The sequence below is a fragment of the Puma concolor genome, chromosome D3 (assembly GCF_028749965.1).
Source record: "Puma concolor isolate L17-30 chromosome D3, mPumCon1.1.hap2, whole genome shotgun sequence".
NCBI lineage: Eukaryota > Metazoa > Chordata > Mammalia > Carnivora > Felidae > Puma > Puma concolor.
The window spans coordinates 7,503,464-7,530,332 of record NC_141678.1 but is presented as its reverse complement, the minus strand read 5'-3'; the positions used below and the strand labels follow the sequence as shown (position 1 = coordinate 7,530,332).

At 50.7% G+C, this 26,869-nt stretch overlaps 1 protein-coding gene across 1 annotated transcript in view; it reads left to right on the top strand.

Moving 5' to 3' along the window:
* Positions 1–26,869, top strand: part of MLXIP (MLX interacting protein) — a 62,957-nt gene that overhangs the window by 28,809 nt on the left and 7,279 nt on the right. The window contains exons 2-14 of the mRNA XM_086681603.1: positions 15,896–16,002; positions 16,719–16,804; positions 19,434–19,523; positions 19,919–19,960; positions 20,294–20,465; positions 21,195–21,284; positions 21,864–21,955; positions 22,899–23,550; positions 24,009–24,130; positions 24,251–24,404; positions 25,871–25,995; positions 26,431–26,532; positions 26,641–26,768. Coding sequence (XP_086537729.1) covers positions 15,896–16,002; positions 16,719–16,804; positions 19,434–19,523; positions 19,919–19,960; positions 20,294–20,465; positions 21,195–21,284; positions 21,864–21,955; positions 22,899–23,550; positions 24,009–24,130; positions 24,251–24,404; positions 25,871–25,995; positions 26,431–26,532; positions 26,641–26,768 — 1,962 coding nt within the window. The remainder of the gene's footprint in view (positions 1–15,895; positions 16,003–16,718; positions 16,805–19,433; positions 19,524–19,918; positions 19,961–20,293; positions 20,466–21,194; positions 21,285–21,863; positions 21,956–22,898; positions 23,551–24,008; positions 24,131–24,250; positions 24,405–25,870; positions 25,996–26,430; positions 26,533–26,640; positions 26,769–26,869) is intronic.

Sequence of the window (26,869 nt, the reverse complement as noted above, 5' to 3'; positions counted from 1 at the left end):
TACTTTTTCTTTTGACTTTTTCCTGCTCTGTAGTTTGTTAAATGATTTGTGCCTTAGATATGCTCATTTTGTTTTTGTCCATTTTCCCAGGAGGCCCTGAAGCAGAGGTAAATGAGAGATAAGTTACCCTGACCTTGATTTTTATAGCACCGTGGTAACTAAGGTGTGTTTATCCTCCCATGGAGCTATAAAAACACACTCTTCTTTTCAGGCGTTTGCAACGGCCGTGGAGATGGGAAATGCCTGTGCAGTAGGGTTCATACTGTATAAAGGTCTGAGGTTAAAACTGGGATATGATCATGAACTGAAACTTCATCTTCTGCCACTGTCTTTAAGTTTGATTTCATGAATAACAAATTGTTGCTTTCGACAGAAAGGCCAGAGTGAAAATGAGCATATCACGAAGAAAAAAATGTGGGTATTTTGAATGCTGATAAAGATGAAATACGTCCATACGTCTCAGGAGCCTGTTGGCAGAAGGGCTGTCTGTGCGCCCCGTAGTCAGGGCGGCTTGGAGATTTGCAGTGTTTCTGAAATAGACACCAGTCTGAGATTATCTCCCTTGCCTTCGTTTTCATGAGTGAGCCCTGGCTCTCCTGCCATCGCAGACTTCTTACTTGGGTGGCTGACAAGTTGATGAAAACGCATGCATGGGAGGAGGATAAGAAGAGGGAAAGATTTAGGGTGACAGCTGATTCTCAGTAGCAGATGGCGGGGAGATTGTCTTTAGCAGGGATAGGTAAAACACATTTCATTTTGGAATTTCTATTATGTGAGGAGGGCTGTACAAAGTTTTTTTGTTTGTGGTTTTTATTTTTATTTTTTAAATTAAGTTTTATTTTAATAGTTAACAGAGTGTTGTATATAGTCTCAGGTATACAATATAGTGATTCAAGAATTCCATAGATCACCCAGTGCTCCCCAGATAAGTGCATCCCATAATCCCTGTCACCTAGTTTTCCCATCCCCCTCCTTCCCCTCTGGTAACTTTATCAGTGTGTTCTCTGTAATTAGGAGTTTCTTTCTTGGTGTCTTTTCCTCTCTCTCTCTCTCTCTCTCTCTTTCTCTCTCTCTCTCCTTTCCCTTTGCTTGTTTGTTTTGTTTCTTAAATTCCACATATGAGTGAAATCATATAGTATTTGTCTCTCTGACCAACTTATTTTACTTAGCATTATACCCTCCAGTCCATCCATGTTGCTGCCAATGGCAAGATTTCATTCTTTCTTATGGCTGAATAATAGTCCATTGTATACATAGCTCACATCTTGTTTAAATTTTTATTTATTTATTTTTGAGAGAGAAAGAGAGAGGGCAGGAGCATGAGTGGGGAGGGGCAGAGGGAAAGGGAGAGGGAATCCCAAGCAGGCTCACACCCGGCGCAGAGCCCGATGAGGGGCTCGATCCCCACGATGGTGAGGTCATGACCTGAGCTGAGATCAAGAGTCAGATGCTTAACCAACTGAGCCACGCAGGCGCCCCTATATTCCACATCTTTATCCATTCATGTGTCAGTGGACACATGGGCTGCTTCTATACCTTGGCTGTTGTAAACAGTGCTGCTATAAACCTAGGGGTACATGTATCCTTTTGAATTAGTGTTCTTGTGTTCTTTGGATAAATAGTAGTGCAACTGCTAGATCATAAGGTACTTCTGGTTTTTTAACTTTTTGAGGCACCTCCGTACTGTTTTCCACAGTGGCTGCACCAGTTTGCATTCCCACCAGCAGTGCACTAGGGTTCCTTTTTCTCCACACCCTTGTCAACACCTGTTGCTTCTTGTGTTGTTTGTGCTTTTTAAAACAACTTTTTTTTTTTTTTTTTTTTTTTTTTTTAGAGAGTTGGGAAGTTGGGGAAGAGGGGCAGAGAGAGAGAATCTTAAGCAGGCTCCATGCTCAGGGTGGAGCCAGATGCGGGGTTTGATCCCACAACTCAGGGATCATGACCTGAGCTGAGATCAAGAGTTGGACACTCAACTGACTGAGCCACCCAGGCACCCCTATTGGTGCTTTTAATTTTTTTGTGTTTTTTTAAATTTTTGTTCAGTTTGTGTTTTTGTTTTGTTTTGTTTTGTTTGTTTGTTTGTTTGTTTGTAGATCTATTTAAAGGGCATCTGGGTGGCTCAGTCAGTTAAGCGTCTGACTTCAGCTCAGGTCATGATCTCATAGGTCGTGATTTCGAGCCCCATGTCAGGCTCTGTGCTGACAGCTCAGAGCCTGGATCCTGCTTTGGATTCTGTCTCCCTCTCTCTCTCTGCCCCTCCCTCACTCATGATCGGTCTCTCTCTCCTTTAAAAATAAATAAACATTAACAAAAATTTTTTTAAGATTTTATTTAAATTCCACTTAGTTAAAATACAGTGTAATAATAATTTCAGGTATACAGTATAGTGATTCAACACTTCACACAACACCTGGTGCTCATCACAAGTGCCCTCCTTCATCTCCATCACATCAGCTATTTCCCCCATCCCTCCACCCACCGTGTTTGTGCTTTTTAAAATCCTCCTCCAAAAAAAAAAGGCAGAGATGTGTGGTTGTGGTCAGGGTGTTACAGATCCTTCTATTCTTTTGCTAAACAGTAGCTGGTGTTTTCCCAACACAACCCTACTGTGGGTGCCTCTCATTTATAGTCTTTGGGGCCAATGTCTCCCTTTCTGGGAACGGGTACAATCCTAGACCCATAGAACTGGCAGGAAGTTGGGATTAGCTAATTAAGTTCTGTCTCATCACAAAAAGGAAAAGTGAGCCCAGAGAGAAGAACTGACTTGGGCGGAGATGGCGTCCCACCTAAAGGCACACTGTTTAGAACTCAGACCGCAGTGCTGGGTTCCGACTCCTGGTTTTGTTTAATTTGGAACATACTGTTCCTTTTCATCTAGCTGTGGTCTCTAAAATGAAGCTGACCTGGAAAAAGCTCTAATCGTTAATTTACACAGCTGTGTTACCTGCTTTTACACTGGGGGAGGAGGGAGGTGGAATGGGGGACTAACAGACCGAGAACGTGTGGACAGTAACACATCTATGAGCGCCTGGAGCTCCCGCAAGGGAGAGCGTGATACAGACTGAAACACGGAGGACCCCTTGTGCGTCGGGCCCAGTCCGGAGCCCAGAGGAGCGCGGAGTGCAGGATGAGTGGGGCAAGGCCAGGAACCAGGGATTGTGGTAGTCCAGAGTGGAGCTCTATGGGCAGGAGGGACACTCTGGAGGTCGTTCGGCACTTACTCAAGGGCCTGTTGCGTGGTGGCACCGTGTGAGGAGAGGTATTGGTGAACAGAATGGATACGGCTACCCCCTCCCAGAAAGTGCACTCTGGTTGTGGAGACAGACAGTTGGCACACACGTCGGGTAGTGGCAGATCGTGGTGGGCACGGGGAGTTGGGAGAGGACATAGCTAATAATTTACACTGAGAGCGGTCCGGGAGGGCTCCTGCCGGGGGCCAGTATCCTCAAGATGAAGGAGTTAGATGGGTGATGAAGAGCTTGTTTGCGCCAGGTGTGTGCAGCTGGGGGCCTCCACCTTGGTGAGTGCTTAGGGACTCTGTTCTACCCTATGAGCCATGGGAACCCGTGCGGGCCTTTCAGGAGGGGAGAGGTGTGAGCAGACACCGTTGGTGAGGTCATCCTGGCATGTGGGTAGGGGGGAGGCAAGGGACAGCGTGTGGGGTGTGGAGGGTTCAGGACAAGCCCCTCGGCCGCGAGGAGGAGGAAGAGCTTGCAAAGTGGGGAGCAGAGTAGGCTGGGCAGCGGTGAGGGCATGGGGCGGGATGGGGGCAGATGTTGTAGGAAGCTCTGTCAGGGGAGGTCTGAAAGTGACTGATCTGATAGTGCAGAGGCGGTCCGCATCCTCGGCACGAGCAGTTTTGTGGGCTTATTGAGGCAGAAGCCAGGATCCGTCAGTGTCCACTCTCCATCCTTCCACTTTCACACCTCACCCTATAGAAATAGCACCACCCAGCTCCCTCTCCACCTTGCCTGTGCTCTGTACCGCTCGGTGCTCCTGACATAGCACACACGTGGCGCCTGTCTTTCCCCGGAGAATATAAGCTCCATGGGGCCAGGGACATCGTTTTGTTTGCTGCTCTATCATTAGCGGCTAGAACAGTGTCAAATAAGCGGATCAGGATAGTTTCATGAAGAAAGTGGTGTCTCAGCCAGATAAATCTGGGAACAGTGTTCATGCTGTATAGCCCACGTGCAACCTGAAAAGGTTCTAATTCTTTTCATCAATTCATTTCTTTTGTTAAGCACCATTTTACACAGCATTATAATAGGTGCTCTGTAGATTTAACTACTGGCTCCAGCTTCTGCCCCAGAAAAGTGAGGATTTGATAGATGCCCCCATACCTACTTAACCCTACTGTCACTACGACCCCAGTTATTGTCAAGGTCGAGGTTTGGGGTTTCAAATTCAATAGAGAGCAGATTCCATGGGTTTTCTTTAATTGTCAAACTGACTTAGGAAAGGAGCCAATGCTTTTAAAGACTATTTATATGTCTTGGCTACCTGGAGGGTGTTACCTTATCCTTTGAAATGCATCAGACATCTTCAGATTTCGGTGCCTTTTAAGTGGGCTAGATAGCTGGCAGTGCCTTGAAAATGACTAATAATGGTCATAACAATAATAATAGTAACAGATTTATTTCTTGCCAGTCTTCATAGGAACTCAGAAACATCTGTGCATCTCTTTCTCTTACATTTGTGGTAGACAGTTTCTATCTAGAGTCCTGACTGCAGGTATGTACTCTGGCTGGAGACCTTTGTTAATTTACTTCCTCTGTAAGCCAGATGTCTGTAAGGGGTGGAGTTTTTCATACTTTACATAAAAATCTTTTTTTTTTTTTTTCAACGTTTATTTATTTTTGGGACAGAGAGAGACAGAGCATGAACGGGGGAGGGGCAGAGAGAGAGGGAGACACAGAATTGGAAACAGGCTCCAGGCTCCGAGCCATCAGCCCAGAGCCTGACGTGGGGCTCGAACTCACGGACCGCGAGATCGTGACCTGGCTGAAGTCGGACGCTCAACCAACTGCGCCACCCAGGCGCCCCTTTACATAAAAATCTTAACCTTGGTGAATGTTGGAACCTACTAATTACCTTTCTGCGTAGGTGGATAAAAGTGCTAGGAAACGGCAGGATTCTTTGAGGGTAGTTATTCCTGGTGCTGATACGGTAGAAGCTTCTGACTTGTGTCTGTGGCTTAGCCACTTTGATCAAGGTGAGGGCGGCCGTTACCATCGTAGCTACGGGGTTGAGGGGTGGGTGGCTAGGTCGAATGCAGTAAAATGTGGACGGTGTTTGTATTTGGGTGTGTGACTATGTGACTTGCCGATTCTAGCTTTCTAAATTGTCTTTTTACATTGTTTTAAAACGTTAGTAGAAGTATGTGGTTAGAAATGTGAAGGACACAGATGGAGTAAATTATAGAATACTAGACAGCTTCAGATGTCTCTGACATTTTAAGTAGGGTAAGTGGCTTGAATAAGTGGAGAAACATACACTGATCTGGGATGGAGATGACCCAACTGGAATGGTCAGCCCTGCCTGCGTTAATTTATTAAGCACGACTCTAATAAAAATACCAGAAGAGCTGTCTTTTGAGATTTGACAATGTGATTGTAACATTGGAACGTGGAAGAGCAAATAGGCAAGGATTCTAACAGTAAAACAAAAGTGATGGAGACCAACGTTACCTAGATAGCATATTACAAATTTATAGTTACTAGATCAGTGTGATACTAGCACAGGATTGGACATGATCAGTGACACGAGGCACTAGAACAGACCCTGGTGTATATTATAATTTAAGATCTGTTAATGGAAATCTCATAAATTAGTTGGGGAAGGTGAAGCAATCAGATAGCTGGTTGGAATTTATTTTGGTGAGCTCTGTAAAGAAGTAAACTGATTCTTTTCCCCAGAAGAATCAGAGTTGAATGTAAAAAGTGAAACCATTAAAAACATATGCACAAACACCAAAAGAAATAGTGTGTTCAGAAATAGCCCCAAGTACGTATGTGGGAACGAGGTGTATGATGAAAATGGTATTAAAAAAAATTTTTTTTTAGAGCGAGAGAGCAGGAGTGTGCACATGAGCAGGGGAGGAGTAGAGGGAGAGAGAGTCCCAAGCAGACTCCACACTCAGTGTGGATCCCGACACGGGTCTCAAATTCACCAACCAGGAGATCGTGACCTGAGCTGAAATCAAGAGTCAGATGCTTAAGCATCTGAGCCACCCAGGTGTCCCTGAAGAGGGCATTTTAATCCAACAGGGAGGGACGCCTGGGTGGCTCAGTCGGTTAAGCGTCTGACTTGGGCTCAGGTCATGATCTCACAGTTAGTGAGTTCGAGCCCTGTGTCGGGCTCTGTGCTGACAGCTCAGAGCCTAAAGTCTGCTTCAGATTCTGTCTCCCTGTCTCTCTGCCCCTTCCCGGCTTGCGTGCGCATGCTCTCTCTCTCTCAAAAATAAACAAACATTAAGAATATATATAAAACTATATTGACACAATAAGATGTCTATAACATAAATGATAAATGAATTATAAAACAGTATCATCCAACATTTAAATATTACGTTTATTCATATATATGAAAATATGTGTATTACAAGGACTTAAGGGTCAACTACAAAGTTGGGGATAATAGTTCACAAGACTGCCCTTACTTCTCACACCAATTATAAGTTGGAGGAGTTCCCGGAAACCATCTTCAGGTTGAATAATTCTATAGAAGGACTCCCAGAACTCACTGAAAACCGTTCCACTCTTCATTACAGTGTATTACAGGGAAAAGCTTCTAATTGAGTTATCCAAGGGAAGGAAGGGGTGCACAGGGCAGAGTCGAAGAGGTGTTCAAAGGTGGTGCCCTTGGTTGTCCTCTTCTGGTGGCGTGACCTCCTTCCCACCACAGTGTGTGACAGTGCACGCAGAGCACTGCCAGTCAGGGAAGCTCACCTGAGTCGCTGGCGGTCGCAGTTTTACTTGATGACATTCTGCCTGTGTGGCCACTTTCTGGTCTCCAGCCCCTCCTGGAGATCTAGCTGATGCCTTTAGTTATCAGTTCCTCTGGAGATTGGAACTGATACTGTTTGGTGCAGAGCGCTAGAGTGAATCAGATTGTGTGAGATTCTCCTCTGACCAACGCCCCCAGGCAAACAAAGACACTACTATCAGGCAGGACATTCCAGGGGCGTAGAGGTCACTTCCTAGGAGCTTGAGGGCAAAGGCCAGACTTCTCTTTGGATAGGTTATTTCTTCACTACATAATATTATCACCAAAATTTAGACGACAGTTATTTCTAGGTGGTGGAATTGCAGGTGACTTTGCTTTTGTTTTGTACTGTTTTGTATTGTTTGAATTTTCTTTGAGTGTGGGTGTATAATTCATTTTAAAATCAGTAAGACTAAAAAAGCTAAAAAAGAGATTAAAGGAAACAATCTCTGGATGGGGTAGACGGGCAGGCAGGGAAGCTAAAAGAAATTTTAAAGGAAGACCGGTAGATAGGACTACACAAATGGATAACCTACTTATTTGAAGATATGCTATATAAAGAAGTAAAACTCCAAAACTTAAGGTAAACATTTGCGGAAACATCACAAATCAATGTTATGGTGTTACCAACATAAAATAGCAAGGGAAAGACGATGGACATTTTAACGGATGGCGAAAAAGGAGTAAGATTTGTAGTCTCGGTAACACTGATATGCCAAAGTCAGTTTCCCGGTGGTGAGATTGTGTCCCAGCCGCAGAGGATGCCGCCCCTGGGGAAAGCTGGGTGAAATATCCAGAGGACTCTTTGTGCTAGTTTTTGTAACTTCCTGTGAGTCTATAATTATTTCAAAATAAAAAGTTTTTTAAAAGATGAAGGGTTGGGGCGCCTGGGTGGCGCAGTCGGTTAAGCGTCCGACTTCAGCCAGGTCACGATCTCACGGTCCGTGAGTTCGAGCCCCGCGTCAGGCTCTGGGCTGATGGCTCGGAGCCTGGAGCCTGCTTCCGATTCTGTGTCTCCCTCTCTCTCTGCCCCTCCCCTGTTCATGCTCTGTCTCTCTCTGTCCCAAAAATAAAATAAAAAACGTTGAAAAAAAAAATTAAAAAAAAAAAAAAGATGAAGGGCACAGATAGCTCCTACAGTATAAGAGACACATGGCTAATGCACAGATTTTTTTTTAAGTATTAAAGTTTATTAACAAATGGTGCAAATTGAAGTGATACACCACTTTTTCTTGTTCTAAGTCTGGCCCTGTACCTGGTCCAGAGGAATCAGAACACCCTGGGATCTGGATCTAAGTTTAGTCTCTTGGCAAATAAACATATGAATCTGGCTTTAAATTTTTTAAAAATGTTTTAACATTTATTTATCTTTGAGAGATGGAGCATGAGTGGGGGAGGGACAGAGAGAGAAGGAGACACCAAATCCAAAGCAGGCTCTAGGCTCTGAGCTGCCAGCACAAAGTCCAGCTTGGGGCTCAAACCCACAAACCATGAAATCACGACCTGAGCCGTGATTTCCGTGAAGTCAAATGCTCAACTGACTGAGCCACCAGGTGCCCCATGAATCTGCCTTTAAGTGATGCCCTGCCCAGCATCCCTGCTCCTGCCTGAAAGTCCAGTTATGGCTACAATCTGACGGGCAACAACAGGTTTAAAAACCCAGCAACATGGCCCGGAACTGACTGCTGTTCAGCAACGTGCCCCAGCATTGGCTGCTACTTCCTCTGCCCTTTCGTGCCTGCCTGTAATCCTCCCTGTGAGGTGGACACCGTCACCATTTTAGAGAAGGTGGAGCTTGGACGGCTCACGTGACTTGTCCAGAAGTGGAAACTACTCTCCTTGCCTTGTTGGCTTGGAAATGGTATAAGCTCGGCGGTGTGTGTCCCCTGGTGGAAGGCCAGGGCACAGGAGGGAGTGCTCCCAACAAGGACACAGGTCACCAGCATTTACAGACGGGGTGAAGAAGTCACCACTGCAGCTACTCTGATTTTGCCTGGTTTCACCTCCTTCAACTGGCTTTAATTTTTGATGGTCAATGAAATGATTACTCCCTGCTTTTTTACACAAAACCAATACAATCCCTCACAAGGGTGTGACCACAAGCATGTCATACATGAGGGCAGATGCACCTGTATACACAGTGTGCTCTCTCTCACAACCACACACACACCTCACACACCACATACGCCAGCATACACACACACACACACACACACACACACACACACACACTCGCTCACCTTGTCAGTAGGACAAGACCTGAGACAAGGACCTCAGGAGTCCATATTCCTGCTTTCCCTCCGTTGCCCTCAGAATCCGCTTCTCCAACAGAACTTTCTTTGAATGTAAAAAATAAAATAGACACCAAGTGAGCCACGAGGAGGATGAATTGCTGGTGTAGGAGAGAGGACCCATGTTTAGGCGTGAGAGCAGGGCCTGGCAACCTCACTGAGCTGCCTCTGGGAGGAGGCTCTGCTTGGGCCGGAGGCCCGCAGTTGGGCGAGTCCGTTAGACACAATGCCCTCCTCCTGCGGTGCCTGTCCCTGTGCCTGCTCCCCACGCCTTGGCTCCTCAATGAACCTTTGTCTGTCGGGAGCCTGTTAGTTTTGGCTCCTGGCAGCCTGTGGAACCAGGCCCAGATCCTAGGAAAGCCAATAGAGACCGCTCTTTTGAAGAAAAAGAGTCAGAGTCCTGGAAGAGAGACCAGTCTGAGCATTGCACATCTACTCACTCATTAAAGAAACCACTTAATGAGCATTATCCTCATACTTGAGTCTAGTTCACAAAATTGACTTGCACCAAATCTTCTATCTGCTCATGTGATTAATTGCCTTCCCTGATTAACTAGAAACCCTATAAGTCTTTCACTGTACCTGGTCTCTTTGCCTTATTTATTTTGAAAAAAAAAAAAAAGTAATAATAAATATATATATATTCTTGTATTTAAGCAGTATAAACTAGTAAACAGTGAAAACGAGGTTGCCAACTGAACCCGTTAATTCTCCAGTTGAGCTCTCTAAAGGGAAATCACTGTTTCACTGTTACCTGTTTCTTGTGTGTCTTTCTGAGATTGACAGTCTGTCTCCTCTCCCCCCTCCCGCATCCCGTGTGTCTTGTGCACATATCTTTCTGTTATAAATACACATGGTCGCCATGCTGTCCATCTTGCACCTTAGTTTTCTTCTCACTTAATACAGCTTGTAGACCTTGCCTGTCTATCAGCGCATAAAATGTGGGGTTTTTTTTTAAGTGCCCCATAGTGTCCCTCTGTGTGCATATAGCAGTCGCTAAAGCAGTTCCTTTGATGAATGTGTAGGTCGTTTCCAGCCTTTTTCTGCCACATCAGCACTGCTGTTTGATGTCTTTCCGTGTGTGTCCTTGTACACATGTGCACTTGAGTCTGCAGAATCCATTCCTGATGGTGGACTTGGGGGCCAAAGTGGTGTGCATTGAAAGTGTCAATAGACAGTTGTCCGCTTGCCCCCCGGCAAAGTTCACGTTGTTTTTGCCCATCGTTGTGTCCACAGCGCCAGCTGAACGATCAGACCCCTCTCCCCTGCCAGAGTGCTGAACTGTTTGGGAAGTAAAGCAGTTGGTCCACAGCAGCACTAGTCACGACAGCCGAAAGGTGAAACACCAAACAAAGGGAGTCTGTCCATCCAGCAGAGTAGGATTCGGCCGTGGAAAAGAATGAAACACTAGCACGTGGTACAACGCAGATGACCCTTGAAACCAGGGTGCTTAGGGAAGGAAGCCACACACAAATGGCCGCAGAAAGTAGATGAGTGGTTGCCAGGGCAAGGGAAGGAGGACATGGGGAGTGACTGCTCCACGGGTACAGGGTTTCCTTTTGGGGCGATGAAAACCGTTCCGAAACTAGGTGGCAGTGATGGGTGCACAGCATTGTGGATGTGCTTAATGCTACTGAATTGTACGCTGTAATCAAATGGTTAAAATGGTCAATTTTATGCTAAATGTGCTTTACCGCAATAAAAAAGTCAGTAGATAGCAGCCAGAATATTACTTTTATTGTTGATCAAGCTGAGTGTATGGCTTACAAGTGAGCCCCAGACTGCCTTTCCAGGTGGTCCTGGGCCTAGGACAGGCCCCAGCCCCGCCCTGGGCTCTGTAGGAGCAGAGCAGGATGAATGGCAGCTTGCTCCCAAGAGGAGAGGAGGGGAGGGGCCTGGACCACCCACTCCAGTTCCTCGTTCTCTGCTCGCTGTGCTCACTGCGCTCACTGCCGACACACACGTCACATAGCCGGGTGGGAGTGAGGGGGATGCAGGCCTAGTGCCGTTTTGCTAGTGAGCATCCAGGAAGCATTTCTAGGAATGGCAAAGAAGTGCTGGCCCCGCAACAAGCAAGTATGGTTCAGTGAACAAACGCATGGGCCCCGCTCCTCTTCTGGGGCCTGTAGTGACAGGCCCTGGAGCCCTCTGCCTGCTTTCTTTTGGAGAGAATGGTCCAACTGGGCGTTAGAAGTTAATCCTACCTGGGATGGACAGAATCCAAAAATCCCCTCCTGGTCCCGTCCACCCCTGTTCTTTATTTCAACTCCTATTTGTGCAAAGCTTCCATTCCAAAGTGGTCTCTTACCAGCCCGCTGAAGAATTCAGAGTTTGCTAGTCCATCCAACAGCAGTTTTGAGGGAGACCTTTGTTGTACTCTGAATTTCCTGTTCCGGGTCGTGAACCTGTCTTCTAGGAGAGTGGCCCGTGGCAGGGCCATATGAAGATTTTTCATTATGGAAAGAAAGGGTTAGTACTCATTTAGCGGCTCCATGTTTACAAGCGCCTCCCATGTACCAGGCACTGTGCTGGAATGAGTCAGCCATAGACCTTGGCCTTCTCTTAGTTTGGGGAGAATCTGGGGTCACTGTTCCAACAGGGAGGCCCACGGGGCATGTAGGAGGGCAGTTTGGGGAGGTTAGGCCAGAAGAGGGCTTTGGTAAACATAGAAGCTGTGGTCTCTGAAATCTTTGTAATGTGTTTCTGGTTACACTTTAAAGGGAGGAATGTGGCATAATCCTGAGTTAGACCAAGAAGTACCCCTGTCAGCCATGTCTGGAAGAGGAGTTAAGCTGGGGCAGGGTTGGGGGGACCAGAAGCCCGACTACAGATGCTTTGGGGGCTACTGTTGTAGGGAGCTCTCCAGGGAGCTGCAGGTTCCCGTTTACAAGTGTTTAGAGCAGCCTTTCCTTGTATGTCCCCCAGGAAATGAGACTTTGGGTACCCCCCATGGAAAGAGTCCCAGGTTTGGTCTGTGGATGTCTACATAAGGAATGTCTCCTCTTCTCCCCTTGAAGATTGGCAGGGACCTCAGAGCACCAAAGGCAGTGAGGAGATTTACAGAAATTATGCCCATATTTTCCTAAAAACGTGTCTATGGAATCCTTTTTTCTCTGTAGTACCTTGATGCATAGAAGCGTGCGTGCTCCTTCGTAAGATCTTTCTTGAAATTTGTGTGGGCAAGAAGCGGTCAGTCACCGTGAAAACCATCCTTGCAGCTCTTTCACTGTCTCTACGTCTGGCGGTGGTTTAAGTTTTGGTTTTGGACTCACTTCTTTGTGTTGGTTGAGCACCACCTGTTGACTGTTGAGATATTACAGAAATCTGGGATGCTGTGATACCAGTTGTATATTCTGACCTCCTATATATTTGTGCTGAAGTTTGGCCAAATTTGACATAAACGTCAAGGAAAAGTGAAGCATTTCAGCAAGCGAGGAGGAAGAAGAAGAGAACCCCAGACTGCCCCCATCAGATTTGGTGTCTAGCCTGTAGGGTTTGAGCTCTCTCTGTATCATCATACCTCTTCATTTTAAGTGATTGAAGCTGTCAGCATGATCTGGCCTCTTTGAGAAGATGGTCTTATGCACATGTCAGTCATTTTCTGTTTTCTTCTTTTTTTTAATGTTTATTTATTTTTGGGAGCAAGAGAGAGAGCACGCACGCGCGCATGTGTGCGGTGGGGGAGGGGCAGAGAGAGAGGGAGACACTCTCATGGGCTCAAACTCATGAACCGCGAGATCGGACGCTCAACCGACAGACACCCAGGCGCCCGTGAGTCATGGGTATTTTCTTTAATTTTTTAAAAACATTTTTAATGCTTATTTGTTTTTGAGAGAGAGCGTGCGTGCGCAGTGGGGAGGGGCAGAGAGAGAGGGAGACACAGAATCCGAAGCAGGCTCTGGGCCCTGAGCTGTCAGCACAGAGCCTGTCGGGGGGCTGGAACTCACTAACCGTGAGATCAGGACGCGAGGCGAGATCAGAATTGAGTCGGATGCTTAAGCATGGATGCAGCCACCCAGGCGCCCCACCCAGTGGTTAGTTCTTAACAGACACGGCAGGACACCAGAGGTTGTTCTCTTCTCCAGGGTCCTTCCTCGTTTGCATTGTAACCCTTCTGGGCTTCTGCCCTCAGCAGCCCTCTGTGCAGGTGGCCTTTGAATCCTGGGCTTTGGTAAGAGGAAGCTGTCAGTTATAGAAAAAGTGGGTTTTTTTCCCCTTAAGGAAATAAAAAAAAAAGAGGGAGTTTTCTAATTGTTTTTTTCCCCCTGGAACCACCTGCCTGGCTAGATACTAAGTTGCTGAAAGATCTTGCAGAGGAGGGGAGGGAGGGAGGGTTGGTTTGCCAAGCCGAGGGACCTAATCTACTCTGCTCCCCAGCCCGGTTTAAAGCACCCTGCACGCCTCCCCCGGCGCTCCGCCTCGTCCTGGAGCTCCCGACCAGGCATGTTCTGGCTCACATCAAGGCTGTCACAGGCAGGGACCACTCGCCACCTTGTGGTTAGCCCAAGTTTCCTGAGCCTCCAGGCCTTGGCTGAGATGTCACCGCCTTCAGAAAGCCTCTTCTGACTGCTCTGACTGGGTTGGTTATAAGGCTGTGTGCTACCCCAGCCCTCTGTCCTTCTTTATGACCCTCAGCACCTTGTATGCTCCCCAGGGGCGGGGCCTCATTTCCCCATCTGCCCCTTTCCTCTGCTTGTAGCGCTCGCCCTTCTCGAATGAGGGAATGAGACCCAGTTCCTGCCTTCAAAGCGCTTGGACAGGCTGACCTCTGCCCAGGTCTTTGTTCACTGGTATTGAGGGTGGGCCCATGGGTGTCACTTTTTTCCTCCTGTGGGGAAGGAAGAGCCACGTGACAGTGGTGGCAAACACGAAAGAAAGAACTTTTCAAGTCAGGGGGTGTTAAGACTCGGGCTTTTCAGAAGTAACTTGGAGATGGCTATTAATAACATATTTTGCTTTAGGCTTACCAGTTATATGTGTCTAAGTGTATATGTGTACATACATACACACTGTCACTTATTCCTTATGCACATACTCTGGAGGAGATGGTATCATCCTGAGTTACTACTATCCAGCTGTCAGACAGGTTACCCAACTGCAAAAGCTGCCCGGTGCACGTATGATGCAGCCGAGGCTCCAGCCCTGGCCACTGGCCCTCAGTGCAAGTGGACCACTCGGAGCTGGGTTAGGAGTGCCTTTGGACTGGGGACAGGCAGCAAGGAGGGTGTGTGACAGGTTTGAAGCCTCTAACCCTTTGAGCTGAGGCTGCTGCTGTCCGTCCCTCCGATTCTTACGAGGGCGTCCTGTGATGTTTTCTCTCTGCGGATCGTAGCCTTCTGGCCTGTGTCATCTGAAGCCTGGCTCCCTGGGGTGAGTGGGGGAGGCTTGAGGTCTTTGCCAGGCGCATAGCCAGGGGCTTTGCTTTATAAGCCAGGTTCTCGGGTTCCGGTAAGTCTTCCTGTTTGGGTGCCGTCTCTGGAGATAACTGTTGTTCTTCCTCACAAGGTCTTTCTGAGTTGGGTCAGCAGAAGAGGCAGGGCTGTGGCTCACAGGTAGAACGCCCTGATCCCCCTTGGATGTGGACCGAAGATGGCGCCTTGCACGCCTCATGCCCTCTGAAGAAGGGAAACCCTGTGTCAGCCACCCAGAGGTGGCTTCTGTCTTAGCACTTGGAAAACTCAACTCTCCGAGAAGGCTGTGCCAGGTGGTGCGCCTCGCCTGCTGTTAGCTTGGTGTGTGGGGCTCTTTAACTCATCCGGCGAACAGTTATTACCTGAGCCCCTGCTGTATGCCAGGTTCTCCGCTGGGTGCTCAGGGTGATGACATCTCACGGGCTGCGTGGAGGTGTGGGTGTAGACATTGCTTTGTGGAGGGTAGCTCGGTGCTGCCTTTGAGTCTGAATGGTGCTCAGGGAGCCCTGAAGGGGTCAGCAGCAGCCTGGGGGAGGCCAGATGGCATTGCAGCAGCGTGTTAAAGGACGAGCAGGTGGCAGGAGCTCCATGAAGAGTGAAGACCGTGTGCGCACAGGCCTGGAGGCAGGAGAGGGCCCCACAGGCTCTAAGGCCAGTGGGACACTTGTGTGCCTGTATTGTAAGTGCCTCCTGGGGACTGGTGGCAAAGGAGACGGACCAGGTTAAAGGAGCTTGGCTTTCATTCAGTCGCCAGCAGATTTCCTTCTTTCTTTTTTCGCCCCAGCCTTATTGGGTTGTAATCGACATACAACATTGCACAAGTTTCAGAAGATGCACAACGTGATGGTTTGCTATATTGAAAAATCAAAAGATTCTTAATTTTTTATTATGAAAAATTTAAAAGACCTGTGAAAGCCAGGAGCCTAGGGCAGTGACCACATACCCATCCTCCCACTGCAAACTTCGCAGCCGCAGCCAGCCCTGCCTCCCCTGCGAGCCGCGGACACCATTGCCGCCACGCGCACCTCCCCCTTCCTTGCTGCTGATCCCTTTGAAGAAATCCCGGAGTGACGTGTGTATTCTCTCAAGCCTAGCCTGTGGCTTGTGATAGATTACTCTAGGTCTGGAGTGATCGGGTGGCACTTTGTGATTTTGTTTCATTTTCAGAGGAACCACTAAGTTTCCCTTCTTGGTCTTGCCTTTCAGTGGGAAGTTGGTGTCTCCAAAGTGGAAGAATTTCAAGGGCCTGAAGCTCCAGTGGAGAGACAAGATACGGCTCAATAATGCCATCTGGCGGGCGTGGTACATGCAGTGTGAGTGCTACTTGGCCTTCCGGCAGGAGGGGACCACGGGGGCCCCAAGGTTCTAGCACCTGGAAGCCTGTGCACCTCGGGTCCCCAGAGCCCACTTTCCAGACATTGTGCCTCAAAAGGAAGCCTCTCCTGGGCAGTCTGCAGCGATAGGAAAACCAAGCCGGATCCTAATGAACTGGATACTTCTCGGCCATCAGGCACGGGGGGCCAGTCATGTGGTCATGTAGTTGCCTTTAATCTGCAGGAGACAGACGTGTTAGCCAGTTGCTCACAGCATCACGTGCCCACTGTTAGGTTAGGCGCTTGGGCCCAGTGTTGTAAAGGCAGAGGAGGAAGGAGGGGTTAGTTCTTTTCAGGGGAGTCAAGGAGGGCATAGCAGAGAGTGACATTCAAAGAGTCAGGGAACAGTTCCTATTTTCAAAGAAGATGCAGACCCGGGCCTCCTTCTGTTTCTAGCTGGCTTTCGTGCAGGTAGATCCTGTGGCCTCTGTAGGAGATCCGCGTGCTGGGGGCATGCTTGGGTTAGGCTGGCATTTCTCTTGATAAGCCAGACTGCCTACCTTACCTATGAGTTACAGATTCTTTTCCTTGATTCTCTGAAATCTCATTTTCGAGGGAAGGAGGGCCGCACCTTGAGGGGCATGTGGACAGAGCGGGCAGGGGTTCCTTCAGGGGTCTTGGTCATAGCAATGATGTCTCCTCGTTTCTCTGCCCAGATTTGGAGAAGCGCAAGAATCCCGTGTGCCACTTCGTCACTCCACTAGATGGCTCTGTTGAAGTGGATGAGCATCGCAGGCCAGAGGTACTTGGCCCTGGACCATTAGTAGCTGGAAAGGATCCTCCCTCATCAGGAGGAAGCAGCTCTCCCAGGGCTGGGAATAGGGGGTGGATTCCGCAGCGGGGGTTCAGGGAAAAGGTCTAGCCTTGCTGCCCTGGCCGCCATGGTGTCCTCTCAAGGATGAGGATGTGACAGCCCACGGGACTCCCCTCTTCTCTGGCTGGGCTGACCTGAGGACTAAGGGGTTCTCTCCCTGGGACTTACCCTCAATGTTGGCATTTCTCTGGACGTCAGCAGGGAGGGATTTGGTCTTCTTACAAGACAGATTATCTTCAACAAAGAATGATCTCAAGGGACGCCTGGGTGGCTCAGTCGGTTGAGCGTCTCTTCTTTTTTTATAAAAAAAAAAAATGTTGATGTTTATTTTTGAGAGAGTCAAGCGGGAAAGGGTCAGAGAGAGGGAGACACAGAATCTGAAGCAGGCTCCAGGCTCCGAGCTGTCAGCACAGAGCCCAGCGTGGCGCTTGAATCCACAAACTGTGAGATCATGACCTGAGCCAAAGTCGGACATTAACCCACTGAGCCACTCAGGCACCCCAAGTGTCTGACTCTTGATTTCAGTTCAGGTCGTGATCTCAGGGTCATGGGATTGAGCCCCATATCAGGCTCCACACTGAGTGTAGAGCCTGCTTGGGATTTCTCTCTCTCTCTCCCTCTCTCTCCCTCTCTCTCCCTCTCTCTCCCTCTCTCTCCCTCTCTCTCCCTCCCTCTCCCTCCCTCTCCCTCCCTCTCCCTCCCTCTCCCTCCCTTCCCCCCTTCCCCCTTTCCCCCCCACCCCTCTCCCCAGCTTTTATGCGTGCATGCGTGCTTTCTCTCTCAAAAAATAAAATCCTTAAAAAAAATGACTTCCAGATCTTTATATGCTGAGATAGGAAGATACTGAAGAAATAGTAAATGAAAAAAAAAGTTGCACAACTGTATTTTATTAACTTTATGTTAATTTTTTAAAGTGTGTATCTAGAGGTACCTGGGTGGCTCAATTAAGTGTCTGACTTTGGCTCAGGTCATGATCTCACACTTTATGGGTTTGAGCCCGTGTTGGGCTCTGTGCTGACAGCTCAGACCCTGGAGCCTGCTTCGGATTCTATGCCTCCCTCACTCTCTCTGCCCCACCCATGCTCGTGGGCACGCGCGTGCACTCTCTCAAAAATAAACTTTAATTTTTTTTTTTTTTTTTTTTTTAAATTTTAACGTTTATTTATTTTTGAGACAGAGAGAGACAGAGCATGAACGGGGGAGGGGCAGAGAGAGAGGGAGACACAGAATCTGAAACAGGCTCCAGGCTCTGAGCGGTCAGCACAGAGCCCGACGCGGGGCTCGAACTCACGGACCATGAGATCATGACCTGAGCCGAAGTCGGATGCTTAACCGACCGAGCCACCCAGGCACCCCAACTTTAATTTTTTTTAATAAAAAAGAATAAAGTGTATCTATGTGATTGTGGGTGTGTAGGAAAAGTCTAGAAGGATATACAGAAATCCTTTATTGGTGGGTACTTCTGGGAAGGAGGATTACAGTGAGGCAGGTACCCTTTACACCCTTCTGCATTGTTTCAGTGCTATCCAAGCACGTCTCACTGTTTGGATGGAATGGGAAAAATTAGAAAGTAACCCAATGAAAGACCCTTTTGAGCTGTGGGGTGTGTCTGATATTAGACAATATTAAGGAATATCATTTTGTTGGGTTTGGTGATAATACTGTATTATCCACTGTGAAGATTCTTCACTGTCAGACCCACAGTGAAGTATTTTTGGGTGAAATTAAATGGGTCTTAACGATACCTGGGACTCGCTTTAATATACTCCAGCCGTAAACAAAAAGCAATCTGAAAGTGAGGCCGGCTCTCTGAGACAGTCATGATTTCTTTGTTGCCAGAGCGCTTCAGGGATATCTTGGAAGGGGCTCACGTGCATGATGGGAAGGTTGAACACTTTCCACCTAAAACTTCTGTGATTGGCCGTTTGTTTTCACCCTTCGAAAATGTGGCAGGGTCTCCTGGATCAGGCATTCACTGGTACCCCTGGCTCTCTCTGTAGGGCTCTTCCGGCACCAGGGCGGAGGGCCCTCTCCCTCTCCCTCTCCCTCTCCCTCTCCCTCTCCCTCTCCCTCTCCCTCTCCCTCTCCCTCTCCCTCTCCCTCTCCCTCTCCCCCTCCCCCTCCCTCTCCCCCTCCCTCTCCCCCTCCCCCTCCCCCTCCCCCTCCCCTCCCCCTCCCCCTCCCCCTCTCCGCCTCCGCCTCTCCCCCTCCCTCTCCCTCTCCGTCTCCCCCCTCCCCCCCCATCTCTCTCCCTCTCCCCTGCCCAAGCTCTCTCTCTGACCCATGCTCCAATCCAGACCCTTAGGAACCATGCTGCCGAAGCTGCCCTTGGTCATCTGAGGTCGTGAAATAAAAGCACGTCCTTAGGTAGAGGCTGGTCGTAGCACCGGAGAGGCGGGACACATCGGCGAATGAGGTTGTAGGCGCGTGGCAGGGCCCTCTGAGCCGTGCTGCCCGGGGCTGACTTCCGGTGTCAGACACATCTGTGTCTTCAGGCTGAGTTCTGCCGGTCAGCCTGGATGCCCCTCTTTTGACCGTGACCTGCCTCTCTTCACAGGCCATCACCACAGAAGGGAAGTACTGGAAGAGCCGCATTGAGATCGTGATCCGGGAATATCACAAGTGGAGAACCTACTTCAAGAAAAGGGTACCCGGCTTGGGCTCCGAGAAGAGCATGTGCAGGAAGCCCCCGTAGAGGAGGGAAGGACCGAAGGCCTGTATCCAGACGCTGGCCCCCGAGGTCGTGGCTCCATTGCTGCTCCCGTGGCAGCCAGTGTTCTAGCCCAGCCCGAGCGGTGGACCTGCTTCGGTCGTGTTACCTGTGCTCTCAGTTTCTCCCGCTGCGAACCGGGGCTGTTTATTCCACAGACGCTGGTTGGGAATCTCATCTCTGCCCAGCGTGGGCCTGGCGACGGCAGAGAGCAAGACCCCTCACAGGCCTCCCAGGGAGAAGAGGCCCGGATGGTTCTGGCAGGAGAGGGAGAGGGCCTCATCCCCTCCCAGGCCCCTGAGTGAAGCTCTTTTCTCCTCTTTTCCCCGCAGCTGCAGCAGCACAAGGATGAGGACCTCTCCAGCCTGGCCCGGGTGAGTGCACGGTGGGGCTGGGAGGACCCGCAGAGGAACCCTCCTCTGACGGGAAGCGGCAATGATGTGGGCGGCCCCATGGTGAAGCCCGCAGCCGAAGGTGGTAGGGACACAGGCTGTCCCCACAGCTCCAAGGGGGCCACCCCCCTTCTCACACAGAGGACATGCAGGCTAAGGAAACAGGCCAGTTCTCCCTGCTCACCCACCGCCTCATCTCTTAGAGCAGCCCTTGCCGCTCCGTAAACTAGGGTAGCGCCTCTCTGCGTGATGGGATTGGGAGTTCTGAGTTCACCAGTCCCCTGGGACTTGTCCTTCCCCTTCTGTTGGCGGTAGGATGATGACATGCTTTATTGGCACAAACGTGGGGACGGATGGAAGACCCCGGTGCCCATGGAGGAGGACCCACTGCTGGACACAGACATGCTCATGTCAGAATTCAGCGACACCCTCTTCTCCACACTTTCCTCTCACCAGCCGGTGGCCTGGCCCAACCCCCGGGAAATAGGTAACCCACCTCTGGATCCTTGGCTTCCAACACGCAGCTGGTGTCCTTCTCTGCCAGCCCCGCCCGCCTCCCCTGGGGCCCCCAGGGCAGGATTTGCCTCAAGGCCATCTCTTAGCTGCTGGGCACCACTTATTTAGGGCAGGCTGCCAGAAAGATTGGCCAGTGTCACTGGCATCTGAGGGTCACGTGCACTGAGAGCGTGGGGACTGCAAATGGGCCTTCCTGGGCAGCTGTCACGCCTGTGGTGCCACTGTGAGAAGACGGTGGGGATTTGGTCTGAATCAGTTTGCCATTTCTGATACTGTCCCCTGAGCAGAGGATCTGTGCCTAGGCCGAGTGACAGGGCCTCTGACTCACTGTGAAGAAAATCAGGTATTCCTGGGCATGACCTTTTACCTGGCAGCATTCAGGCATCCAGTTACCCTTCAGGGAAGAGCCCACAGACCAGCAGTTAGAACCAGGGATCTCTGCATAGCTGTTCTTGCTCTTGTTGGGATACTCACTTCACTTTTCTTATAAAAACTCACTTTCTTTCCTGCCTTCTGAAGGGGGAGAATAGCCATGAACTCACAAGAAGGTAGAAATTCCAGCCATCTCCCTGCACTTCTCCTTGGAAGAATCTGGAGTGTGAACAGGGCCAGGAGGACCCGTTCCAGGCCTTTTATGTGTTCCTGCAACATTGCCTGAGAAGGCAGAATGATGCCTCTGTCTCCTTTCTGATTCTTGCAGCACATCTGGGGAATGCCGACATGATCCAGCCGGGGCTCATCCCCCTGCAGCCCAACCTGGACTTCATGGACACATTTGAACCTTTCCAGGGTGAGGACTCGGGGCAGGCAGAGAGCATGGCTGCCGGGATCTCCTTTTGCCCAGGACAGAGCACACTGGTGCTTCCCCTTCGTGGAGGGGACTGTTAGAATGGGCAGAGGGGAAGATTTGGAATTTTTCCAGAACTACTTTTTTTTTGGTAGTAGTTGCAAGGTCTGGGAAGCTTTTCTGCCACACGGTTCTCTCTCAAGGGAATCGCCATTCTCATTCCTGCAGTCTCAGAGCCTCAGGTTTGCCCAGAACCGTAAGCAGTTCTCCCTCTAGGCAGCAGAGGGCGCTGGCAACACAGCCGCCTCCCAGCAGTGTCCTGCAGTTAGAACTGGGCTCGTAAGAGCCTACGAAACACCAGGCCTGGGAGTATTTCAGAGCCCACACTAGTTACCAGCATGAGCGGTTCCAATCAGAGGGCCTCTTTCTGCAGAGTTACCTCAGGGGGGATCGCCCTCAGGGGGGAATGCCATGGCACTCCTCTGGGTAAGCTGGGGCTCAGTGCCCTGTTCGCTTGGATCTTCTTAATTCAAGGATGTGATGGGCACACGGAGCTCAAAGGCCCCCGCTGTTGTCTTTCAGACCTCTTCTCTTCCAGCCGCTCCATTTTTGGTTCCGTGCTGCCTGCTCCTGTCTCAGCACCTGCACCAGATCCCAACAGCCCACCTGCTCAGGTAGAGGGAGTGGGGGCAGGGGGGCCGAGGGCCAGGCTAATAAGTAACCACACAGTCATAAGCAACACACTAGGGCTTGCCAGATCTAGGGCTGAACACACAACTAACGCATAAAGAAGTTATTCTGGCCCTCCTCGAAAGCACGCAGAGATATCCAAGAGGGGAGAGAGACTGTCAGTAAGCAGGCGCCCCTGCCTAAGGCTGCACGTAACCTGTGTGCCGTGAGCTCTGTTCTGACCAGTCTAGAGAGGCTTAGCAAAGAAAAACATGGATCGCTAATAAAAATAAGCTCTGTGTATTTCTCTTACTTTTTACTCAACAATTAACAGTAGTTGGTTATCAGGTGTTGGGGCTGCAGAGCTGAATGAGGCATGGCTCTTTGCCCTCAGGGGCTCTCAGGCTGGTACCCGTATCCAGTTAGACACCAGAAACCTGGCCCCATCTTCTTCCATCTGGCTCTGGGAAGAAGTTCTTCTATAGAGACTGAGATCCTGACAATCGATTCCTTATAGCGTTTCTCTTTTAGGAAGAGGTGACCTCTAGAAGTTGATACGTGAAACTGTCCTGGGGGAACCCCATGAGCAGCTGTGATCCAGGCTGCCTCTGCTCTGTAACAGAAGATGGCAGGGACTTTGGGGGGACCCCTGCTGGACTTCAGAAACAAGATACTCCCAGGCCTAGAGCCAACTGTGTGCAGACAGTCACTTTGTCTGAGCTCTGTGTTATCATTTAGTCCCTAATGGAAACAAGACCCCTGCGGATGCCTGGGGAGACACAGCTCCGTTCCCCCCAGTTAGCAGCCATGGGGACGGGAACCATCGCCTTGTCCCTCTGTCCGGCGGTTCTGCTCAGGCGCCCACCACACGTTGTTGGACTTTGTGGTGTGTTGTACCGGGAAGTGATGGCAAGTTGTGTGATCCAGCACTTGTCCTTCCTTTCTCAGGAGAGCATCCTGCCAGCCCCTGCTCTCCCCACCGTGAACCTCCCTGATGGCCTCATTTCACCTCCTGCAGCCACCACCCTAGACCCTACGGATAGGCCGGGATGCGATCGAGCTCCCCGACCTGGAGACCCCTTTATCCAGCCTACAGACTTCGGTCCCTCTGCACAGCCTCTGAGTGTCCCCCAGCCTTTCCTCCCAGTGTTCACCATGCCCTTGCTGTCTCCCAGCCCTGCCCCGGCGCCTGCTTCCCCTGCTCTGCCGTTAGCCCCACCCCCAGCCACTGCCTTGAGCCCCCTGGCTCCACCCGCCTTCCTACAGCCGAAGTTTGCTGGAGCCAGCAAGTCGCCCTCCGTCATCACGCACACGGCCTCCGCCACCCTCACCCACGATGCATCTGCCACCACCTTCAGCCAGAGCCAGGGCCTTGTCATCACCACCCACCATCCCACCCCCTCGGTGTCACCCTGTGGCCTGGCACTGCCTCCAGTCACCCGGCCTCCAACCGCTGGGCCTTCTCAACCCTGTTTAACTTTTGTGCAACCCAAACCGGTCTCCTTGACTGGGGGGAGGCCCAAGCAGCCCCCCAAAATAGTGCCTGCTCCCAAACCTGAGCCCGTGTCCTTGGTATTGAAGAATGCTTGCATCGCCTCAGGTAAGTCAGTGGAGGGAAGCCAGAGTCTGGTCTCCCCTTCCTGAGGAATATTTCCCTGTCCCCGAGGCTTGCAAACTTGTCACACACACACGCACACACACACACAGAGTGACGTGAAAGGAGTGTTCTGATCTGCATGTGTGTGATCTAGTCTCTTATGTATACCCTCTGTTGTTCCTTTAAAGTTAGTCTCAACCCAGTTTGAAAAAGCATGGTCCGGGTGATCTATAATCCGTCCTAGGTCTATAGGTCTATAATCTGTCCCCTTCAAGGAGAAGTTACAAAACAAAGGTCAGGTACCCTTGTGGTGTTGTCTTTCCTGTGGTGAGGAAAGCAATGTCTGAGCAGCAACGGGGGCTATGCTTCTTCTGGGGAGCACTGTGCAGTGGGCCTGGGCCTGGGCCCAGCCAGGCCGCCCGTGGCTCAGGGACACCACCCTCACCTTCTTGTTCTGGCAGCTGCCTTTTCAGGACAACCTCAAGCAGTGATTATGACATCAGGCCCTCTGAAGAGAGAAGGGATGTTGGCTTCTACTGTGTCCCAGTCCAATGTGGTCCTCACGCCTGCCTCCATTGCCCGGGTGAGAGGGCTCCGGACAGACCCTCAGCATCCGTATAACCACAGTGTGGCCCTGTTCTTGGGTGGTCCTCACCCAGCATGACTATAGTTGGGGGTGACCTCTCTCTTCTGTGTCACTCAGGCTCCTGGAGTCACGGAGTTCCACAGTGGCATCCTGGTGACAGACCTTGGCCATCCCACGAGCAGCCAGCCAGCCCCTGTCTCTCGGCTCTTCTCTCCAGGCACAGTGCAAGAGTCCCTGGTGAAGGGCGAGCAGGCCTCTGCCACGGGTTCCAGTGAGTGTGTGCTCTAGCCGGAGCAGTTGGGACTTCGTGGGCCAACTGAGAGCTCCCACTCCTGGGTCAGGGAGACCGCCTGTGGGCTTCCCTAGGTTTGGGGCTGGACTCACAGGATGTGCAGTGACATTTTACAAGCCCGATAGCGGCCCAGGCTAGGAAGTGCTCGGCATTGTGCCAGATCATCCACAGCAGCAGAAAGGCGGCAAGCGTGTGCAGTGTTGGCAACTGATGCACTCGGGGGACCACCGTCCCTGAACTCCTTTAGAAAGGCCTGGCTCTGAGCTGCCTGTTCTGATCCAGAAAAGGGACCGAAGAGTCCTTGTCCGCAGTTTTCCAGAAAACGGAAACCACCCGGCCTTGTCTACACATCAACGTAGTCATCCCTTAGTTTTCAAGAACTTCCCATCTGCTGAACCCATTTCCACAGCGTGGGCCTTCCATTGGCCAGATGGTCGGGGTAGAACTGATTTTGCCCAGTGAAGAGCTGAGAAGCCAGGGGTAAACGATTTGCCCGAGGCTCTGCCCCTCATGGTGGGGGTAGAACCAGAACCCAGGCTCCTTCCTTTCAGATGCCACATCAGAGAGGGAGACCAAAGGTGCCTTCTTGTCTTAAGTAAAAGCAGGGCGTGGCTGCTCCTGGAGCTCTGTGTAAACGGTTGTCTTTTCTGAACAGGAAGACACGAGGAGGAGAGATCTTTGCTTACAGAGATCAGACAGTACAGGGACTTGTCCAAGGAGAATTGGAGGAACAAGGGCCTCCAGTCCGGAAAGACAAAGACAAAGACTATGAGTCAGGCCCCTACAGTGATGTAAGTTAGGGCTCAGGTAGTGGCCTCTTGTCCTCTGAGGCACAGACCCTGGGCGCCAGAGCCGCAGGGGGAGTTCTGCCTGAGAGAGCACCACAGGGAGATCGGTGCCACGGAAAAGAGTGCGCTGAGTGGGGCAGCCCCAGGGGCTCAGAGGGACTCCTGAGAGATGCCAGTGACCAGGACATGGCTTGCGTGGGAGTAGGCAGGATTGAAGAAAGTATAAGAGAACGTATATGTAGCGTTGAGAGAACAAAAATAAACAGGTACCTGGGTACTTGACACACAGGGTAAGAACCAGAGCCTTATAGATGCTACGGAAACCCCAGATTGCCTCCACGTGGCTTTTTAGGAGGTTGGGTTAGCAGTCACACCTCCCCTCAAAACTCTCCGTGTCCCCCAAAACCTGTGGCTGGTCAAGCTCAGACCGTGTTCCCACTCCATGTCCAGCCAGCCTTCTTCAGGCCTTGTCCACACCTAACAGAACCTTCCTTGAGGTGTTGGCAAGCATTTCTACCGTTTTTGCTCTGTGGTCGCCGTGGGAGGTTCCGGATGGGTTTCCAGGGTTTGGGATTTGCAGGGGTTCCTTTCATGGGTGAGGACCGTTCCAGCTGCTGTAGCCGGCCATGTTCTAAGAGGAGTCTCTGTTCTTCTCAGGTCGAGATTGCCCAAACTCAGGGCAGGCCTCTCCATGTGCTTCAGAGCAGAGCCCCAGTCCCCAGTCTCCCCAGAACAACTGCTCAGGGAAATCTGCAGACCCCAAAAATGTGGCTGCTCTAAAGGTATCACAGGTCTCTCTCGGGTCTTGATTTCCTTGGAGGGTTGGGGAGGAAAGGAGAATATCAAGGGGCCACTGGGGCAGCTGCGTCCCTTACTAGGGACACAGAGGAAAGGAGAACCACGCACTTGGCTGGTGCTCACCAGGCTGGGGTGTAGCATCAGGACCCTGGACGTTTGCTACCTTAACCTTGAGATCAGGTCCCCTCTTCCCATTCCCCCACCTACCAGTGAGGCCTGAGCCCCGGAATCAGCATTGAGCCCTGTAATATGCCAGGAGGCCGCAGCTGGGAACTGGGTCCGTGGAGGAGGGGTCTGAGGGTGACTGGGAGGTGCCGACCAGCAGCAGTCGTGGCCCCTGCCGAGGTGCTCCATTCTGCAGGGAGGGGAGGTGGCCTTACAGAGCACCGTATCACAGTGACCCTTTGATTCCCCAACAGAACCGGCAGATGAAGCATATTTCAGCTGAGCAGAAAAGGCGCTTCAACATCAAGATGGGCTTTGACACCCTTAACAGTTTGATCTCTAATAATTCCAAGCTGGTGAGTGGCATTGGGTGGGTGGGGAGCCGCTTCATTGGCCTCGGTGCCGGGTGGACAGGCAGGGTCGCCGTGGCCGCTGCGGCTTTGACCCCACCGCCCCTCCCACAGACCAGCCACGCCATCACGCTGCAAAAGACCGTGGAGTACATCACCAAGCTGCAGCAGGAGCGGAGCCAGATGCAGGAGGAAGCCCGACGGCTGCGGGAAGAAATCGAGGAGCTCAACACCACCATCATGTGAGACTGGGAACGCGGGGCCCGGGGCTGGCGCCTTGCGCTCCTGTGTGCGTGTCACAGAAGCCCCGTCACCCGTAGCCGCCTCTCGGTTGCAGCACTCT